At 52.5% G+C, this 20,713-nt stretch overlaps 4 protein-coding genes across 4 annotated transcripts; 2 read left to right on the plus strand and 2 right to left on the minus strand.

The window, feature by feature from the left end:
• Positions 1-4,683: 4,683 nt before the first annotated feature.
• Positions 4,684-5,506, plus strand: UCRPA7_2983 (putative spherulin-1b protein; the record flags this gene model as incomplete). Its single annotated transcript, XM_007915546.1, has 2 exons — positions 4,684-4,853; positions 4,912-5,506. 2 exons carry the CDS (start codon positions 4,684-4,686, stop codon positions 5,504-5,506), a joined length of 765 nt encoding a protein of 254 aa, XP_007913737.1.
• Positions 5,507-5,865: 359 nt separating this feature from the next.
• On the minus strand, positions 5,866-7,497 carry UCRPA7_2984 (putative retinol dehydrogenase 13 protein; the record flags this gene model as incomplete). The annotated part of the gene is made up of 3 exons (XM_007915593.1): positions 5,866-6,752; positions 6,811-6,861; positions 7,494-7,497. 3 exons carry the CDS (start codon positions 7,495-7,497, stop codon positions 5,866-5,868), a joined length of 942 nt encoding a protein of 313 aa, XP_007913784.1.
• Positions 7,498-8,386: 889 nt separating this feature from the next.
• UCRPA7_2985 (hypothetical protein) lies at positions 8,387-10,109 on the plus strand (the record flags this gene model as incomplete). The annotated part of the gene is made up of 3 exons (XM_007915644.1): positions 8,387-8,585; positions 8,644-8,718; positions 8,770-10,109. 3 exons carry the CDS (start codon positions 8,387-8,389, stop codon positions 10,107-10,109), a joined length of 1,614 nt encoding a protein of 537 aa, XP_007913835.1.
• Positions 10,110-12,014: 1,905 nt separating this feature from the next.
• Positions 12,015-13,225, minus strand: UCRPA7_2986 (hypothetical protein; the record flags this gene model as incomplete). Its single annotated transcript, XM_007915567.1, has 3 exons — positions 12,015-12,297; positions 12,440-12,928; positions 13,053-13,225. The coding sequence occupies 3 exons, from the start codon at positions 13,223-13,225 to the stop codon at positions 12,015-12,017; spliced, it is 945 nt and encodes a 314-aa protein (XP_007913758.1).
• Positions 13,226-20,713: the final 7,488 nt, after the last annotated feature.

The following is a 20,713-nucleotide window of genomic DNA, read 5'->3' on the forward strand; positions in this document are numbered from 1 at the left end:
ATGAAGTCGTAGAAGTGGTGGTCGGCTGCGCCTGCGTGCTCGTGGTAGGCGCTTCCGCCTCTGATGAAGATGAGGTCTCTTCGCTGTCATCACCCGTCGAGCCATCAGTGTTGAAGACAACAATGTTGGCAGTTGAGCCGCTGGGCACGGTCACAACACAGAAAGAAGCACCGCCGGCTCCCACATCCGCGGAGGGGCTTTCAGTCACGCCAATATCTCCCTCGCCAATCGAGCATGGGAGTCCGTTGCAGCCACCATCGGGGCACTCAATCCTAAGCCCATAGCTGGGCTTCACACTCTTCCATTTCGAATCCATATAGATTGGGTTCATACCAATCTTGAGGAAAGTCGTGCCGCCCGCAACCGTGTTGGCACCTGCGACATAGGCAGCCCAGTTTCCCCAAGGCTTATCCTCCGAACCCCAAACACAGCAGTCATCAGTTGAAACTCCTGGAGGCCCAATATAAAAACTGAGAAGACTGTCAGCAACTTCTGTGCAATACTATTATGGAAACAATACATACTGCGATGCAGTAGCAGCCCAATAGTTGGGGCCGGGAACAGCGATGGTTACTGTTCCGTCCACTGCTGTGGGGATGACCATGGCTTCGTCTCCTGGCAAGGTAGTCTGACAAAAAGCAACAGTCTTCCCGGCCTTATTCACGGCCTGGACGGCACCCGTTCCCTCGACGCATAGAGGTCTATCTGGGAAGGGTTTTGTCGCGACACCTCCCTTGTCACAATACAGACCACCATTCTAACCTTTGTTAGTATATGCGTCCACACCGACATATTGTGTGGTGAGAGACGTACCATCGACTGCGGGTAGACATAATTCGAGCCCTTTTGCCACTGGTTCATCACCATGCCTGGCTTGCAAGCAATTGGGCAATAGTTTCCCACTGTGCAAGCCCGATCCGGCGGCATGGCCCATCCTTTATTCTTCAGATGCTGGGTAACTGGTACCACGTGTGGATCATCGAAAGGAAACGTGCATTCGAGGTCTCGGTCCTCGAGATCCCGACCGGCCACCGGGCTTGCCATCAACTCGTTATGCTCATGGCCGTGCGAATGTCTCTTGCCATAGTGGTTGTGCGCCCTTCGGTGAGAGTTGGATGCGCTTGCTGTGTGCGCAGATAATAATAACATGGCCGAGCCAAGTGCGGCCTGTAACGTTGCGATCTTCATGGTGCCGGATCTCGTGAAGAGTCTATCTTGGAGTTTACAAAGGTGAAGCTGTGCGACGAAGAGCCAGGGCCTTTTGTCTCAACAACAACAGCTGTCTCGCGGCAAAACAGAGCGAGTCTGATACTGTGCTTGCGGGGAAACGGTTGAGGGTTCGCCTTCAGTCCAGTATCATAGCATGACGCCAATGTCTCGGAATAGCGCGTTCCAGCGAGTTTCTTCAGCAACGCGCCACAGGAGCTAAGTAAGTATAGTCGGGTCGTAACGAGCGAGGTCCTGTGCAAAAGGAGCGTGATAGTCCAAATGGACAATAGAAAAAATGAAAGCAAACTGAATGAATGTGGTGTTCAACGAGTGACTGGGGAAGAGAGAGAGCAGGCGAGAGACGAGCAAGGAGAAGGAAAAAAGGAGCACAGCCAAGCGAGCGAGCGTTGCCAGAGGCTTGCAGAAAAGCCTCAACTGCAGAGCACCAGCAGCAGAACAGAATACACACAGATCCACTTCTGGGGGCATCGCAAGGTATGGGCTGGCTAGCCGCGGCCGTGCCTCGACCGCTTTGGTGGAGTGCCAGGCCTTTGAAGGCGTATTGGCGCATCGGAGCGACTGTTTTGCACGCTTCCCCGTTGAGGCAAAACGTCGTGGGTCAAGCAGCAGGAAATTGCTTGACATTGCGCGAATCGAGTTGGGCTCAATTCCCGTCATGCGACCACCAATGAGGGCCGTCTCCTGTCCGGCAGACATTTGTATTAGCCAGGGGATGCCGTTCAGGCACACCAATAGGAAGAGGCCGTAAATGAAACTAGACAGCAGGCGAGATGAACTGCAACGCTTCAACGCACCGGCACCATCTCGCCTCATTGACCGCGCTCGCCCCAGGGGAGATTTCCAACCCACGCCGTTGACCAGCCAGAGCACTGGAACGCTGATTCGACCGAGATCGTCGACCAGTGATCTAATCACCAATAGATTGACACCATTTTGCCAATATCGCGTGCACGCCATTCTGCACCAAGCAGACTAGCCGATCAAAACATCCATCATCAACAGGTTAATGCAAACAAACGATAGTCAATGTGAAGAGCCAGTCACAACCCAACCGCTCACACAACTCTTCATCTCGATGATGACGCATGGAAGCAGTGGTTCGGGATCCCGTTACTCCAGAGCGGTGCGAGATTACTGCCATGAGCATCAGGCCGATGAGCGGCACAGCACTTGCGATGCAATTCAAATGAATGAAATGAAACACCCACCAGTGTGTGCGCCAAGGCAGATGGCTCAGTTTCTTTGCTTCTCTTCGTGTTGCTCTTTGGCCTTTCTGATTGTGTCTCATTAAAACTCGTGAGAGGAGTTTTGTCCCCGAAGTCGCGAGGCAGCGGATGTATTAGTACTGACTGTATAGTCGTACTACCATCCGTCGCCAAGTGGTGGCGTCTAGCGTCGTGATTTGGTAACAACACACGACGCTTGACAATCTTGCGACGAGTATCAACCAGGGCATCTGAATGTTCTCTTCGAATAGGACATCGTCCAGAAAGCCTAGGCGAAACAAGACTTACGCAAGCCTCGTCGCCAAGTATTGTTCAATTAAGCTTTGTTCATCTGAAGGGAGTGGGACCAAGATCGGAGGATTGGCAAGTGCCGGTGGAAGATCCTTACACGAGATCAACATCCCTGGTTCCATGTGCAAGATGGCCATAAATCCGCCCAAAGGTTGAATCTGATGGAGTTACAAGCAAAGAAGTAGGCTCGATCCGAATGATGCTCAAAGGCTCGAGAGGCTCGCATGACTCGCTGCCATAATCTTGCTTTTCACGACATGGGAATCTCATTCTTCGCACTTGTCGGTCTTCATGACTTTGGAGGGGACAGCATCCAAGTGGAATGCCCCCAGAATCCATTGCACCAGAGGGAGGCGCCGCGTCGCCAAATGCGAAGCCTTCCACCGCCGTCACAGATGATTATCCTCAGCCGATTCACATCTTCGGCGGAATTTGGTCGAAGGCGCTGTAAGCTGTTTGGAGGTAGATAATGACAGTCTCGATCAAGTTCAAGGATGAATGTCAAGAAGAAACTCCCCAGGCTGACGAGAGAACAATATGCTGAGCACGAAAGGCGGAGCTCCGCATATTAGTTGATCTCGGACTTGACTAAGGTGCTGACTTCCCCGACAAGTCCGACGTCAGACTTGGCAGTGCAACCTCCTTGACGAACGCAGCATGGATCGCGAGTCCTACATTTGGATGAGATTTCACGTGATATGCTGGCGTCTTGGATGCTGGACCGGTGATGGAGGAGTCTCACTTGAGCTAATGGTTCTGTGGTTATTCCGGCCATTCCACTACTCTGGTTGAGATCCAGAGGCCTTGACTTTGGCGACTTCCTTAAGGCATTCTTCGGCGGCGCGAGTTCCCGAGGAAGGAAGACATCGAAAGAGTCATCAACAGAGCCAGGCAAGAGACTACGGACGGATCACAGACAAGCCGGTGGTAGAAAGGCTAGGCCTTGGCACTCAGCCTCGTTGAAGAGGAAAGCAATGACCAATTGTCTGGGGCGTCAGCGCTTATTGTTCTGAGAGCAGAAGTGTTGGCGGCCGAATGATTCACCAGATGGGGATTGGGCCACGCAATGCGGCAGCGGGACCATGGCGGCCGACATATGGGGAACATCTCAAGTGAGCGAAAGGCTATAATTGTTTCGTTTCAACTTGTCTAGTCTCGGAAAAGCCCCGGAAGACAAGGCTGTCCCGCCGACGGCCCCGGACTAAACTCTATCTCATTCTAAGTAATCTCTCACTCTGACCTGTGCGGCAAGCGGCGGGAAATTTCCAACTAACAATGAAGGGCGGGTGCTGATGGAAATGAGGGCTGTTGACGTGGAAGAAAGGCTTTTATTTTTAGGCGCGCTAAAAACAACCGCGTTGGCACAGCCCCGGAGTGACCGCCTGCACACAACCGCTGTCCAGTGAGCATCAGGCAAAAATCACGGGTCTAACAAACGGTCTGTCTTACTCGCCATTATTTTACGCCGCCCTTCTTTGAGTTACAAACCAACTCGCCAAATAGAAGCTGTGGCTTTGGGGTAGTGCTGACCTCCGGAACACCCTCCTCCCGACTTCCCACAGCCATCATGGCCAGCAAAGAGCCGGATGCATGCGGGGAGGCTGGCGCTCTCAGTTAGACTCCGCAGCAGCGCTACTGACAATTCTATTGTCATCTTCTGCGGAGAGGCGTCGACCCAAGCGGTCATGAGCAAGAGTCTAGGTAGGATTGCCTTTGTTGATGGAAAGTATAAGACTTGGTCTGATCCTCGATATCACATTGAGTTTCGATCATCATCACCAAGCAAACAAATAAAGCAATAACAAGCATTTCCTACATTTCTCTCTATTTTCTTTCTCATTTCCTAGGTCTTCATTTCCTTGAGTCCTTCACTCTTCACTTCCAGCATAATTTCTTTGGAACTTAATCTCAGAGTTATAATTCAATAACTATCAAAATGCGTTTCACTTCCACTACTGTTGCTATCCTGGCCCAGACCGCTGCAGTCTTCGCTGCTCCTGCTCCGGGTCAGCAGTCTGCCAGCGCGAGCACGACAACTGCTGCTGCTGCGGCCGCTACTACTTCTGCCGGCCTAAGCTTAACACAGCAACTCTTCATTGCTGATACGTGAGTCTTCTTACGACTAGATCATCCTCTTAACTACCATACTCATATCTCTCCCCAGTGCCGCCGACCGCTTCAAGCTTCTCCCTAAGGATGAGCAATTCGTCTTCGACTTCAACACGCCACAGGCCAACCCCGGCAAGGGTGGTGAGCTCGTGGCTGCCAACCGCAAGACATTCCCTGCTCTTGTCAGCACTGGAGCCGGCATGGCTGTTGGTCGCGTCAAGCCATGTGGCATGAACACTCTCCATGTGCACCCTCGGTCCGCGGAGCTACAGATTGTCGTCGAAGGCAAGCTGGTCACGGAGATGACCCCCGAAAACGGCGTACTCGATGCTGATGGCAAGCGCCGAGTTATCACGACCACCATCAACCCCTTCCAGATGACCCCCTTCTACCAGGGTTCGGTCCACACTCAGTTCAACCCCGACTGCAAGGATGCCGTCTTCGTCGCTGCCTTTGCTTCTGAGGACTTTGGTACCGGCCAGATTGCCGATGAGACCTTTGCCTTTACCGATGACGTCCTTCAGGCAACTTTCGGCCAGAGCATTGACGGAGCTGACATCGACAAGATCCGCTCTGCCATCCCCGCCAGCATCGCTCTAGGTGTTGAGGAGTGCCTGACAAAGTGCGGTATCCAGAAGCGATCCCTGTAAATGGTGGACGAGAAGTTTTTTAGAGTTACGCCACAACAAAAATTCATGATACCCCGGTCTAAAGGGTGGGAATCTCGGAGACGGGGAATGCACGGGATATTGGGTTACCGGTGGCTTCGCATTTTTGGATGGTTAGGCAACTTTGATTATAGCGCTGCATTGGTTCCGGAGTTATTTTTTTGCTAGACTTACTTCACGCCTTATGACATTCTAAACCTTCTCATGAGTCCACACTCCTTTGAGCCAGCGATGGCCATTCAATACAGAAAAGGCCCCCTTCTAAATGGGGATGAAATATCTGGTCGTCATACGAACGTGAAGTGACTTGATATCTTGAGCACCGTCCCTCGTCGACTTATTCAATACTCGAAATTTTCACCTACCAAATCTTCACTCAACTTCCACAGACGCTCCGCACTCTGGGGATCCGTGCTCCATGGCGCAAGCCAGAATGACTCGGTCACCAGCTCGCAGTCAGCAAGAAAGACGCCCTCCTGGCGTGGCAGATCGGGGTCAAGTGCTGCCCTCAGGGTGGTGGAGCAGCCTTGCTGCAGCGTCTTCCTCTGCGTCCTGGCGCTTGAATCGCCGAGGACAATGGCAGACGCCGCATCGGCGATGTCCTTGTCCAAATGCCTTTGTAAACCGGTTGCTACGCTCCCCGGATGCAGTGCGTAGGAGTGAACGCCTTTTCCCGCTAGCCGCTTGTTCAGGGCGACAGAGAACAGGATGTTGGCCGTCTTTGCCTGGCCGTAACCTTTGAGCGGTGTGTAGGAGCCTTCCACGGTGAAGTTGGGGTCCTCCCAATTGATACTGCCGAGTTTGTTCCCGCTGCTGGAGACGTTTACGATGCGGGAACCAGGGCCAGCGGCGAGGATCTTTGGCATCAGATAGTTGGTCAAGACGAAGTGACCGAGATGACCCGAGGCGAATTGTAGCTCGAAGCCGTCGACGGTCTTCTCATATGGACAGAACATGATCGCGGCATTGTTGATGATGACGTCAATGTGCTCGATTTCAGGGTCATCGAGGATCGACTGCGCTGCCTTTCGCACGCTTGCCAGGGACGCGAGGTCTGTCTCGACGAATTTTACCCGTATCGACGAGTTGATGGACTGGATTGTGCTAATCACAGGCTCTATTTTCTGAAGTGACCGGCCAAGTAAGATAAGAATTGCCGGTGCACCATGAGCAAGGGAGATGGCAGTCTCTGCTCCGATGCCATTCACACTAGGTCCAGTAATAAGAACTACAGGCGTCTTGTGTAAGATATCAGACAGCATTCCACTCAAAGAGTCTAGACTTACATGTTCGACCCCGGACCTGATCTGCAAATTGGCGAACGACCTCGATCCCCTCTGTTTCGAAGGCAAAATTCGTCATAATCAAAAATAAAATTTATTTATTAAAATAGAAGCAATCGCTTGTTATATCACTCTGGATTCCCTCACTGTGTTTGTGTTTCTATGGTCTTTCAAACCTCGACCGTTCGTTGAAAGATACTGCCAGTTGGGCTATGTGATGGCTATTAAAGAACATTAGCCATGCACATTATATATAAACTGAGCGTCATGGACACAGCCCGGCTCCATGATCGGGATCGTCGCGGACCAGAATGAAACGTGGAAATAGCCGGTCTTGCGGTAATAGCGTACGACTCCGGCCTGGCAGCGTCCTGTAAGAGTCTTGAGATCGACGGCCGCAACTTGCGCAGCGAGCGGCCTGGCGCCGCATCGCCACTTCGCGTTCGGCTTTGAGCATCAACGCCGGAGAAATTATTATCAAGGGCACCTTATATCCGGCGAGTTTCGATAATTTGGAAATAGGTCACGACCACGAATAGACCACCTTCTACAGATGAAAGACTGAGCAAAAATCAAACTTTGAAGAAACAGGAAGGACGGAAACCGTCAACCTAGTGACACTCCTTCATTGATAGCATTTATTGTGATAACTAAAGCATCATCGTAACATGCCGTCGACGTCAAACCCATTTTCTCTAACGAGATAGCTTGACATGGCAGTGAGCAAAAAGCTTTCGCAAGAAGTGTTTCCGCCGGGTATTCAGCCACACTCTGAAGCCACTGCCACTGCTGACTAAGGCAGCTAGTTAGTATGACCCAAGCCTATTTCGTTGGTTCCGCGAAAGACACGCTGCCTTGTTCGACGCATCAAACAAACGATAGTGGACTCGCAGCGTGAACACATATTTGTTGTTTGCATTAGAGCTTGTAATGGACTTACCGTGATGCCTATAAAGCAATTGAATACTTACAGAGAGCCATCATTGTGAGCTTTGGGCTCTTTGGTACCAAGAGGCTGGGGGTCGTTAGGCGGGAGGACTGGCCTCGCCAGGCTCACTCCATTTAGGAGAATTACACATCACAGCTTCAGTCCCGCAGGGCCAATGTCCCCTTGACGCCTCTTGACGGGCCAAATTTACGGATTTCACTTTGGAATTGAAAGTTCCAGAGATACACAGCCTTGCAGTCAGGTGTATCTGAGAGACTGCGGGTATCATTTTCATCCCTGGAAGCGACTTCGTTGTTCCCCGGATAAGGGCCTAATTCATAGGAAAGAGCCCACCGCAAGTCAAGCCGCATGCACAACATATGCGGCTGTGTGCCTCATCTTATCCTCTGAGCAGCAAAGAAGGGTATCTTGCTTTGTTTATCTTCCAAAACAAACCGCCAAACCGTTTCCTCTCTGCAGCGTCGACAACGCGTCGTCGGAGAGTCGGTTTTCGGGAAAACTACTGGTACTCTTCGCAAGGCTTGCGTCTCTCGCGGTAGTAATTTGCAGAGAGACTGAAAACCAAACGAACAATCCCGTCGTCTTAAACCGCAATTTCCCTGAGAACCTCGTCTCAGCCCGAATCTCACCATGGCGAGTGGCCAGAGAGAGTTCACTCGCGTGACCATCGGTCGCAGCGACGGAACTGTCTACAGCTCTGACGATCTCACAAGGTCCTCTCGTACTACGGTACGCTGGTCTGAGCCCCTTCCAGACGATGACCCGCGCGTTCTACGTTGGAAATTCACGATCGGGCGTGCTCTAGCCGCCGAGATGGGATGGCCCAAAGGTCAGTTGCTCACAATTCTCGAGCTTGCCATTTACCTTTGTTGCTAATCCTGAGATAGAGAAGGAGTATATCGTTGACTTCCCAGAGCACTATGTGCTAAGAACCAAGGATCAGAAGGCTAAACAGGGCTCCGGTAAGACGTTTTATGAGATACAGGAGAAATTTCACTGACCCCGTATTCAAGACAAGAAGCGCGAAGACCCATTCATGGTTGGGCACCCAGCTGGATGTGCGGATAAACACTGTTTTCGAAGCCCCGGAGAGTTCGTGTACCACCTGATCTGGTTGTTTAGCAACTCTACCGATCGCACACAATGCCCTTGCAAGGTCTGTGTGGAAGTGACGGACTCTGGTAAGAAGAAAGAACGTCCGATACCTCTGCCTTTCAAGACTGAGGATGCAACTCCCACTCCTGTTCCCCAAAAGGTTACCCCGGTGCCTATTCCCATCCCCGGAGGTACTCCTACATCCAGTCCAGCTCCGATCAAGCCAAGTCCAGCTATGGCTGCGACGAAAGCTTCACCCGTCACACCATCACCTGCGCCTGCGCCTGCGCCTGCACCTCCTCTCAGGGACGACACGATGTTTCGTCAAGGCGAGATGGTATGGTTCAAGGCTACAGCTTGGAGAATTGGCATCATTGCATTGCCCGGTAACAACAATCCCAGCGCCAACGGTTCAACTTCAGCCAGATACCTTCTAGCTCCTCTAGGACACTCAGGGCTGGCTCAGCAGAACGTTGTCAAGGGCGAGGAGGACATGCGCCCATTCTTGACTTTCAGCGTGCCTCAGATAGGCATCGAAGGCTTGGTGGGCAAGACTTACGGCGAGATTGACTGGCCGACCTTTGCAAAGGGCTTCACCGGGAATAAGGAGATCGTGGGTCTCGAAGCATCTAAGATGGCAGCGCTGACCATCGACGGCTCGTATTCCGTCTTTAACAAATTGCAATCAACAGATCCGACGAAGCAGTTCTATGGCGGCATCTTCCTCGGAGCTGAGAACATTCACATCGGTGACGCAGTCCGTCTCAAGCCTGTCTCTGGGGAGAGATTTGTTATGGAGATTGGCAAGATCTATATTGACGAAACCGGCCCAAAGTTCCAGGGCAATATCTACCGCCCTGTCACCGTTGCGCTCGCCGAACGAGCTAAGTTCCCTCCAGAGACCCAGCCTCAGGGCCCGACGTTCCAGCAGGAGATGGAGTTCCGCAACAGAGTTCAGGCCGTGCATAACATCGCATGGGTCTGGCAGCTGGTGGAGCAGGATGCCCTGCGCAAGGAGCTGGATGTGGCTGGCAGATTCTACGTCACGCCCAAGCTGATGAAGATCTTGGATCCTGCGCGATTTCATACCACTGTTGAGAGTCACGTTGTGGACGACGCCATGTCCTACTTGAACAACAGAATGCAGAGCGGAGGAATACGATACATTGGCAAACGGCCCAACAGAAGAACGACTGTTGGCCAGGCCGTCAGCACCACGCTTGCCATGGGCGAGGGCATATCTGAGGAGAACTACTGATGCTATGGTATGAACGATGCTTAGCAATCTCTGCTATACCGCTTCCAAGAGGCCGTGATCAATGCTATTATTACTTGTACTATTGAGGAATTCGAGACTAGCTTAGGCAAAAGCAAAAAGAAAAAAAAACACTTATTCCACGGTAGTTGTTTCAAACGCCGTAATAGCCAGTGAGGCCCGATGATCCTCTGCAATCTTGAGCATCAGCGCCTCCTCCAAGCGGGCGCTTAGTAGTAGATTCTCATTTTGGAAGGTGTCACGCCAAGAAGCAAGTATTCACCGCATGTCTGTCCGCCCCCAGCTCTCGGCCGAAGTAGTTTTGAGCTGAAAAAAGAAGAAAGGGCGAGGGTCAGTGCCATGCGGCCCGCTGTGTATCATTGCTGCATCGTCCCGATTGACATTGTACCCGGTGAGGGGGACACCCGTCCCCGTAGGCACGTAGCACAAGGAAGATAATGGGATCATCCATCACATTCCCCCAATTCCCGAACGTGCCTCGAGGAAATTTTCCCGGAGCAAAGCAACCACGCTGCCGGCGCCACCGCAGCCTGGGAGGGGAACAGGATGTGTTACACAAATGACATGCCGTGGATCTGGAACGCCTGTGACGCTCGATTCTCGTTCGTCCGGCTCCTGGGAAGGGGATTTGGGTGGCGCGACATGCCATAAGCAGATCGTCCCAGCTGGGCGGTACAGTCACACACACACGCACAAAATGATACAGAGGGGAAATTATGTTCCCTCCCAGAGGGCCGAAAAAAAAGGGTGACAAAGTGATTGGGGGTTCGTGTTGCACAGGAACACGAAATTTCGTGCGTGCGTTTTCCGAGACTTTGGATGTTTGTTCAAGGATGACCGATTCCGACCCGTCGGGCTGGGTTATGTCACCACTGCATGTCTTGGGATGACAGCGACTACGTACACACAAGACCGGACGGCAAGGGAGTCGGTCAGTCCCGCCTGCGAAGTAGGGCCGAGAAGCAGAAGCAAATGGCATGCAAACCCGCACGGCAAAGAGCGGTGGGCACACAAGCGGTGGTTCCATAGTACGGATTGTCATTCCGGGAGTGATGTGGCCTGGAAGCCGGGCTATGGAGAAGAGGGAATACTGGTTTCTGGAGGGGGAATACTAAGAAACAACCCAAAGCTGGATATCCCACAATCGTTCACTCCCGCCTTTTTCTACTGTGTCTCACACCGGTGCTCTGTCTCCTCGAAAGAAAAATAAACTCCTCTGTGCTGTGCTCCCCGAAATTATGCTGCTGCTGTTCCACCTCGTTGCTTGCTGGCTGTTCCCCCCTTTCGCTCCTCGCCTTGATACGCTCAACTCCGAATCTTCCTGCACGACCTGCCTGCTCGTAGAAAATGTATGCCCGATGAAATGCTGAATGCTAGCCCTCACAGCGTCCCCATCGTTGCGTCTCATCGGCAATAGGAAGGGGTCCAATCTAAGAATTTGATGCATACAGAACGTCGTCAAGAGGATCGTAGATAAATTGTATCGAGGCCGCCCATGCAGTCTCTCGTTGTTCGTGTCGTGTCAGATGATATGCGTAAGAAGGTCTTTCATGCTGGTCGTCGTTCCTCTTTCCCACGCTTGCCTGTGCCTAGACAAGAGGAGGGTTCGAGGCTGTGGTGTTGGTATGTAGTGAGTGAGTGATGATGATGCTGCGTTGCCGAAGGGGCCGTGAAACCAGAGAGTTCTTGAAAGACTAGCGATGTTGAAATCGGATGAAGTTCGTCCAAAAGGTTGCAAAAGCTCGCTCGTCATGACTGTCCAAAATAAAGAGATTCCCCAATTCTTTTCCCATCCTGAAACTATCCAAATTGTCAAACACATGGATCTGGCAATTTTGATCATTAGTGGTCATCATCTCAAGTCTAAGACGACGCCCGGGCGATGGGTCATGTTGCTTCAGTTTCCGGTTCCTTCTCTTTAGAAACCTTCAAGGCCTGAAGTTTGGCCTCTATACTCTTCAAAATATCAGGATCTGGCTCGGGTTCTATTCTCTGCGGTTTGAGCCGCTGCGTATCAGGTGTCTTCTCGGTGCCACATCTCTCGCATGCAGTCCCGTTTTCGGCGTCGGGAGGATACCTCTTCTTGCATTTGCTACATGCGTAAACTGGAATGGAATTTTTTCCAAATTCATCGCCAGGGTATCCGAAAGGATATTTGTCCTTCTTCGATCTATACAAGAGTTAGCACTGGAGCGGAGATACGAGTAAAGGTGGGTACTGACGGATCTCGAGGACAATCAGTACAGCGAGTGTGAGTGCATCCCGGGCATTGCTTGACTCCTCCCGTGAACAACTTCGAGCACTGGCAGCACGTTCGTCGGACTCGCTGTCGGGGTTTCTTATAAACCAGGTCTTGGCCACCTGCCTTGGCAGGCCTCCTGAGGACAACCTTCTCCGGCGAAGGATTGTAATCAACGGCGATGGGAGGGTTCTCGGCGCGCTCCTTGAGGATGGCCGCCCTTCTCTCGCGGCTCGCAATCTTCTCGGCTTCCGTCCGCTTGGCCGGGTAGCGCGTGCACTCCTTGCAGCGGATGTGCTTGCAATCAGGGTTGGGACACTCCCTCGACGTTCCGAAGGTGGAATTGCAGTTATGACAGATCCGGTGAACGCGCATGCGGATTGGCTTCTCAACTCGTAGAGCCTCGCCCTCGGTCGAATGCCATTCACTTGGCTTAATCTCTAGGCCGTACCTCTCGGCCAACTTTCTTGCCCTCTCCTCATGAATCTTGAGCCTAGGGATCTTCTTTCCCTCAAATGGTGGCTCCTCCGGCTTCTTCGAAGTCTCAGCAGCTGCCGGTTCGCTTCGGTCGAGTCAGTATATCAACTTCGACATGAACTTTACGCCCAGACGGCGAGGTAAAAGTGTGAAGATGGGAAAAGAGATTTCATAAATTTTACATGAGAAATGAGAAATCAGAGGCATACCTAGTTGCAGGAGCAGCAGTAGACGGACCAGCTTTCGAGCTGCCGAGAGTTGATAGCCGTTTCGATGGGTCGGCCCTCTTGAGAACAGTCTTGACCCTCGTCAGGAACTTGCCCACGCCCTTCTTCTTCTCCTCCTTCGGGACGGACGGTCCCGCCTGGGCTGGGGAACTCATGTTTGCTTAGTTTGTATCGCCTTGTAGTTGTCGGGTTTTGCTGACAGAGACCAGTGTCTCTAATCTGATACAGCCCGAGGCGACGGTTGGTTGTTGGGTGAAGCAAGTCAACACGACATTGGCTGCAATTGGGATCTGGACTGGAAAATTAATCCTTCTGGTTCAGTCCAAATTCGGCAATTCGTTCAATCGAGTGGTTGAGAAGGCCTGTGAGTTGTGGTCTGTCTGGCGAGGCGCGGGTATACGCAGGTGAAGTGCTGGAAACCCCAGGAATAACACACACACATCCAAGTCGCTGTCCCACCTCAATTCGCACCACACAATTTCTCTGGCTGCCAAGTTCCAAGCGCCTCGGCTGTGCCAATCGTGAAGAGATCCCAGACTCTTTCTTTTATTTTCCTGTTTCCCGGCTCTCGATGCTATCGGCGCAGATAGTCGGTCGTCTACCGGGACGTGACGACAAATAATGGGTATTATGGGCGAGGGGCGCCGTAGCGTGAGGAGGAGAAGGGGAAGAGAGGAAGAGTTGGATGGGGAGATAACAAGGAGAGGAGGTCTGGTGGTCTGCGGTGCGGGAGGAGACGGCGGCCCAGCCTGAGCAGGCTAGCGGAGACGGAGGCAAGCTAGCAGCAGAGGGAAGATGCAGCACAAGCGCTAGCAGTAGTTTCTTCGACGGGACGGGTAAGGTGGGAGAGTTGAGTTCTGCCTTAGTGTACTGTACTCTACAGGGAACTAATGTAGAGAGGGAGACAACAGAGACCCACGTACGCACGCCCGCCCGCAGAGGCAACCTGTTGGCACCGCAAGAACGAGCAAAGAGTTGCTCGTACTGTACTATTTTACTATTGCAAAGCCTGCACTGCACGGATTTCCAACTGATTGATGTGCAATGGAATTGTGTCCTCGCCCAGCTGGCTGGCTGGATGGCGAGGAGGCGAGACCTGTCTGTGAGCATGCAAAATGGGAAATGGACATGAGCCCACACGCCCAAGTAAGTACCCACTACAAAGGCTATCCATCAAAACCTTGCCTTGGACAACAGGAGACAAGCAAGACAGGCCCTGAGAGTGACTGAACAAGAAGGGATACGGAAGGCTTGCCAGCGACGGAGCGCGTGGAGACCGGAGCTATGAGACGTTTGGACGACAGAATTCCGGTAGGTGCAGGTACAGGTACAGGTACCAGGTCGAGAACCAGGACCAGGACCAGCAAGATTCCCAGCTCGTCCCAGTGAGAGTCAGTTGAATGCGGATACGGGGGCCGGGCCTGTCCCAAATGCATGGATGGAGCTTGCTGACTGGCGGTGGGCTCTCGCTCCCTCTCTCGACCGCGGCGTCCTCTGCCTCTCTCTTGCTATGCGCAGTAGTGCTGCAGACGACGAACCACCGCTGGTGGACTTGCAAAACAGCAGCAGGCGGCGAGCTGGGCACGCTGGGGTTCGATTTCGGGGTTGTCGCTTGCGAGGTTGGTGCCCTTGACCTTGTGGAGGTCCTCTGGAGACCATTGATGATTGGGGGCATGGGAGCATGGAATGCGTGCGGAATGGATGCGTGGGCGTGGGTGTGGGTGTGGGCTTGCTTTGGGACAATCCCCCGGGCTTGGGCATGTGGGTCCCCTGGTTGTGGGCCCTTGATCTGAGGTGGGAACTGCCCCGTGCTGGAGACCCACCTTTCCCCCCTTGTACGGCCGTCCATGGCCCCGGATGTAAGTACGCAGGTAGGCAAGTGTACATGTACTTTATTTATTACTATGCTCTACTTCTCTCACAAAAATGGCAGAAGCTCTTTCTTGATTTCTGACCTGCTGCACTTGCCGTACAGGGTGTTTGGCATGGTGGCTCTCCTACCTACTATACAGTTAATATCCTTTTACGCAGGAGATAGGGTCGGGAGGCGTTGAACATGGTCAATTTGAGTTCTGGTGCATGGCGACAAAGTCTCTCTACCCGACGGTGACGCCTTGCCTTCATCGGCTCATACTTGGCCTTGCCCAATGTACTTTCCTAGTGGCCGACCTGCTGCTTGTGATATATGACTATTTCTTCGTATCCTACGGACACCAACATTCTGTTCTCTGTTGCTCGAGTAATGCTTGAAAAGACGACTGATAGTCTCTGTGTGTGTCTCTCTCTCCGATTCTCTTCGGGGTTGTTCAAACCGACGCATCTTGTAACTCGAAGCTTCGCGCGCGGCAGCTAATACGCACCGCTTGCCTGATCCCGAAGCTTTGGGCTACGCCTTTTAGCTCCTTGGGCTTGGCTATATTACGGCCGTACAGTGCAAACGAGGTCAAGCGACACATGGCCACCGAACCCTACTAAGGTCGAGCACCTGAGGGCAGATGAAAGACCTCGCTGCTTAATAAATGAAGGTATTTTCTCGCATTTCCAATTGCTCTTCTCGAACAATGAAACACGTGTTGTGAGCTAAGTCCTCCTAGCGTAGGTACCACGTTACGAACACGGGGAAAGCTCTCTCAAAGTGAGTCCACCGGGTAGTTTAAGACAAGAAGAAACAGCGGACCTCCGACTTCATTCCATCATGAAGTCTTATTACTGTTATTGAGTTGCGCGAGTGAGCCAGAATCACCGAGGGCATCTCCTCATCCTGAGAATCACAGCGGTTGGTGCGGGGTTTTCTCACAAGCATACTCTATGGAGAATGTAGAGTACTTTTACTTGCTTGCGAAGCGTGGGCGCAGGTGCTTATCGTCGTCTCCAGCAGCCTATTCCAGCAAGCCATCCATCGACAAATGAGAGGAGCGATGCTACCTGCAGTTCATATGATGCATGAGTCCTGTGTCTGGGCAGCGCAACGATTGGGTAACAGCTGCACCGAGACACGACACGACACAAGCACAAAATTTGCCAGCCATGCCTCCTCATGCTACCACCGCGCGCCCGCGCTATCGGGGGGCCACCACACTTTGTATCATCCCATCCCAACAAGTCCCAGTCCCAGCGTGGCAGAAGGTTGCATTGTGCACTGTCCACGGGCTCATTGGTTCTGTGCGATGCCTGCGTCCCGAATATCCGGATTGGAAGAGGACCTCGTGGAGGCATCTGGGATTTTTCATTTTGCATTAATAATGAGTGCTTTGGTCGCCTTCTCCACCTGTCCTTTCTCCGTACGGACCGCACCCGAACTGAGGAGCATCCTTCGCTTCGAACGGTTTACTTGAACGAAGCGATTATTCTAGACTTTCTCAGTATTCGCAGGAATTGGACTGCGCCTACCGCCGCGCAAAAAAGCAGCCGAGCTTTTAGTGTCATCGCCTCCTGAAAAGACTATTCTTGCGGATGCCCCGCCTGCTCAAGCCCTGGCTTATTCCTGCAACTACGGATAGACTATTGCAGCCAGACGGGAATACGCAGTTCTCTCTGGACTCACAGACAAAGTCAAGATGGCTAGGAATTGTACACGCTTGTCTTTGAAATGGTGGCCTACTTGATCTTCCGTTTGACTCTCTTTGAATTGAGCCGAGGTACGCGGCGTTACTAACGTTACCTTGCCTCTTGCCATGCAGTACAGTCTTGTTATATGCTTGCTAGGTATCTCCACGTGTGTTGTCGAGCGTGAGATACTGCTGGTAATCCAGTCCTGGGCACAATCTCTGATGCAACTGTACATGTACAAGGCTCCGCAAATGGCGCCATTGTGCTGGCCTCTGCAGACACGCATCGCTGCTCTCAACTGCATTCTGTTGCACTGTTGCACCTGGTCCCATTTTGTCCCATACTACCATTGCACCACCGGACGCACGAGGGCTAATCCGGACAGATCCGGCTATGTGTTTGTGCATCAAGCCACGCTTTAAGTGATGCGTCACATCACCCATAGCCCAAAGCCCATAGGGGCTCAGCGGTCCTGTATCGTCGAAGCACTAGAGGCAGTCAGTTACCTGATGCGTTGACAATGCCTCGCCAGGCGATGCTCATCACTGTACGTGTGCTCTACAGTGCAGCTCAACTGTGTGAAACCGAAAAGAGTACGGGATCTGAGCAGCGCTGATCGAGACGGCACTGGGTTTGACAGCGCACATCAGGCACTCACAAAAAAGGGTCTTGTTGAACATCTGCCGGACAGGCATACCTTGTGCTCTTTGCACAACTATCGGCACTAGAAACAAGCAACTGTCTGAGACTCTTCAGAAATCTAGACCCCAAACATGCACCTGTAGCTTATTTGCCCCTCTATGTTAATGTCGGACAAGCTGCTTGATACAATACACGACTCGCCTGATATTAACCTTTTTTTCTCATTTTCGCGTGGTGACGTGGTTGTGGAAGTAATCCACCCAACGCATGAATTCACCGTCCCAAGGCTCTGTTCCTGTTATGCATTTCCGCCCCATAGTAAGTACATAACAAGGTACCTACCTAGGCACCTTGCTAGGCTTGCTAGGTATCTAAGCTAAGTAGTTTTGCCTCTCAGCACGCTATTCGGTGCCACTTTGCCAGCAACCAGCGGGATGGACCGCGAACATTCAAAAGTCTTTTCAAGCTGCTTCTAAGCCCGACCCCCTGGGACCAATTATTTCACCGCGCGCTGGAGGGCGAAACCCCTTATTGGCGGCGGCGCTCGAGATGCGACGTTGAGAAGGAAATCGCAGACTCTGGAAAGCCCGCAATTTACAAACGGCGAATTTTTGACAGCTCATTGTCGCCACAGGCGGTGCCAAATGGCTTCCAACTAGCACCTGTTCTAGTACCTGACGAGGCGGACTATTTCCGCCTTTGCATCTGCCACACATTGAGGTAAGTGAATGAGTGTATATTGTCAGTTAGTGTGCTCTGCCTCCGACGACCTTAAAAATTTTTGGCATCTCGCCTCCCAATTTTGGCGTCCCAGCGACGCGCGCGCCGTGCATCGATTGTCATTCGAATCCCGAGTCTTTGGGTCCGAACCTTTATGTGCAGCGGTTCAAGTCTCACCGCTTCGACTGTCAGATCCCCGTGCTGCTTACCAGAATCACTCACCTCTCGGCTCGCCGCTCTGATAGGTCGGGATACGGCGGCGTGTTGAACTGGTAGTTATTCCCGCCCCCTGCACCTGGTCTGTGTCAAACAAGGGATTGATTGACTTGAGGGATCGGAGCTGTTCCCTTGTCAAGAGGCCCTTGTTCCAGAGTGCCCAGTGAGCAGCGAAGTCATGATCACTACCACGATACAGCCATTGCCCATTGTCTAGGTGAGTCGACTTGCCATACATAGCAAGCCGTATGCCCAAACAAGGCTTGACTATGAAATGAAGCTTCACATTTTCCAATACTCCTGGCTCCCCATGGCCACGATGCTGCTACAAAACATGGCGCTGACGGCTCGTTGATGAATGCAGCCTTGTCAGGTCATGCACAACATCTCTCGCGGGAAGCCATATAATTGCGATCTTATTGCGTGTCGCCGTCATTGCCCAGGAAGCAGCAGTCATGTTGATGTCACCTCCCCAAACATCAAATGATACCGACAACAGTGTGTCTGCGTCGCAGCGCCCCCAATCCGAGCTTTAGTCGTCGCCGGTTGTTGCTTCTGCAAAACTGACAGCTCAACGGCGCTCGGTCGCAAGACACTGCCGGTGCCAGTGTCAGTGCCAGTGCCAGTGCCGGCCGGCGAGCCACTGGCTGGCCGCTGGGCTTGCGGTGCTTAGAAATGTCTTATGCCATCAGGACCCCGTCTCCAGTCTCATCACATCTCATGTCCACATTTCGTCACTGGCGATAAGCACTTGCCAGAAAGACTGTTGGCGTTCAATGCCTTTGCCCGCCCCGAGGGAGCGGCTTAGCCAAAACGGTTGTGATGCCCCACGACGGCCCGCTACTCTCGCGGATGCCTCCGTAGGACTTGGCCCTGCTCGGATAGAGTTCCCACAGTGCCGAAACGACGTAAAGCGTCCGATTCGCTCTCTGGGACCTGGGGGCCACCGGGTCCCATTTTCTTTATTCCTTCCTATCATCCTGTCATTCTTCTCCCGATTATTCCTCGAAGCTAGGGCTGATTTCTCGAACGACTGTGGAAGCAATAATCAAACAGAAAGCAGGAAAGCTCCCGCTACATCCGCAACTGCCAATGGGTCGGGCCAGTCCATCTACCTGCAGGCCGAACTTCCAGCAACGCAGCAGATTGGGCGCCAACTACGGGGAGCTAGATGCTCGGCGCGACAGGTCTGACGCAGTCTGCATGTCCAGTCTCCCAATCAGCACCCTTCCAGCAGATGTCTGGGAAGCACCGCATTGCTTCCCCGACCCTTGCGAACATGTCTGCCAGCGGGCCGAGAGGTGGACGCACGCCAACGCGGGGATGTCGAGCGCATGCTTCCACTTCCCGTTCTATGTCTTGCTACTGTAGGCAGTACTGTAGGTAGGTGATTCCAACGGAAACACCAGATCCCCGGCGCCGCCGCCGCCGCTGTTACTGCCCTGTTCAGCAATTTGCGCAGGTGCTTGTTCACTGACTATCAGACCCGACGGCCACGGAACACACTTGCAGCACCGTTGGAGGCCCATGTTGGTTCGTCGACTCCATCCGGAATGTGACTTTGTGCAGAGACCGGCTGCTTGGGCGCTCTCCCCCGAATGCGAGAGCTCATTGAGCCCTGCCTGCGCGTGCCAACACACGGTAACTATCTTCTTTTTCCTTATTTAGTGGTACGAAGCCCACCACAAACCTTGTGGGCCCACCACGGAGATCGTGAAGGCTCAACGGCTCTACCCGCACTCCATCGTTGCATCCCGGTTCGGTGCGAAACCTGTTTCTTCGTGGGATCGGGCTGTTGGAAACATCCGTTCTAGAAGCAGCCGAGGCTTTTCTGAGTCCGTGGAGTTGAACGTTTCCTCTCACTTCTGAGTAGATGTCGGTCTCGAAACAACGGGCGATATCGACAGAAGATGGACTCGATCACAGCCACACCGGTGAAACGAGCTCGATTATCCTCTCGGAGATGATGCCCTGTTCATGTCGATGTCCCGATACACGACACTACTCCCCTGATAAACAGGCTGCTCATCCTTCAAAGGCCCCCGTTACAGGGGCAGCCCAGTTGGAGTCGATCGATGAAAACACTTTCAATGTCTTCTCGAGCTATGGTTATGGCAAACCTGTCAAACATAGTTCGGTCCCTATCGGTGATACTTCAGATTTTAGCAGCCCGTTGAACATCAAATGTATTAAGCATCCTTCTTGAACGATGGCCGTTGCACTCTCCCTTGGGGTCAACACAAATTTGCTTCATGGCAGCCCAGAAATGAAAATGCTCACGCCATTCGTAAGGAGGTGGTGTAACGGCATCTTTTCGCATGTTTTGATTTCTCTCGTGGCCCGGACATACTTCTAGGTATACTCCAAGCCTTGATCGTCCACTGCAGACGAAAAAACCTGTGCCTTGTACGTGGTTTGACATCTTTAATCATTGAATTCAGATACAATCGCAGAATCCCATAGCTATGTCTCTGAATATCCGACGGTGCTTGCACATCGTTTTCAGCTTAACATTC

The sequence above is a fragment of the Phaeoacremonium minimum genome (genome assembly GCF_000392275.1).
Source record: "Phaeoacremonium minimum UCRPA7 unplaced genomic scaffold PA7_03_scaffold_222, whole genome shotgun sequence".
NCBI classification, from domain to species: domain Eukaryota; kingdom Fungi; phylum Ascomycota; class Sordariomycetes; order Togniniales; family Togniniaceae; genus Phaeoacremonium; species Phaeoacremonium minimum.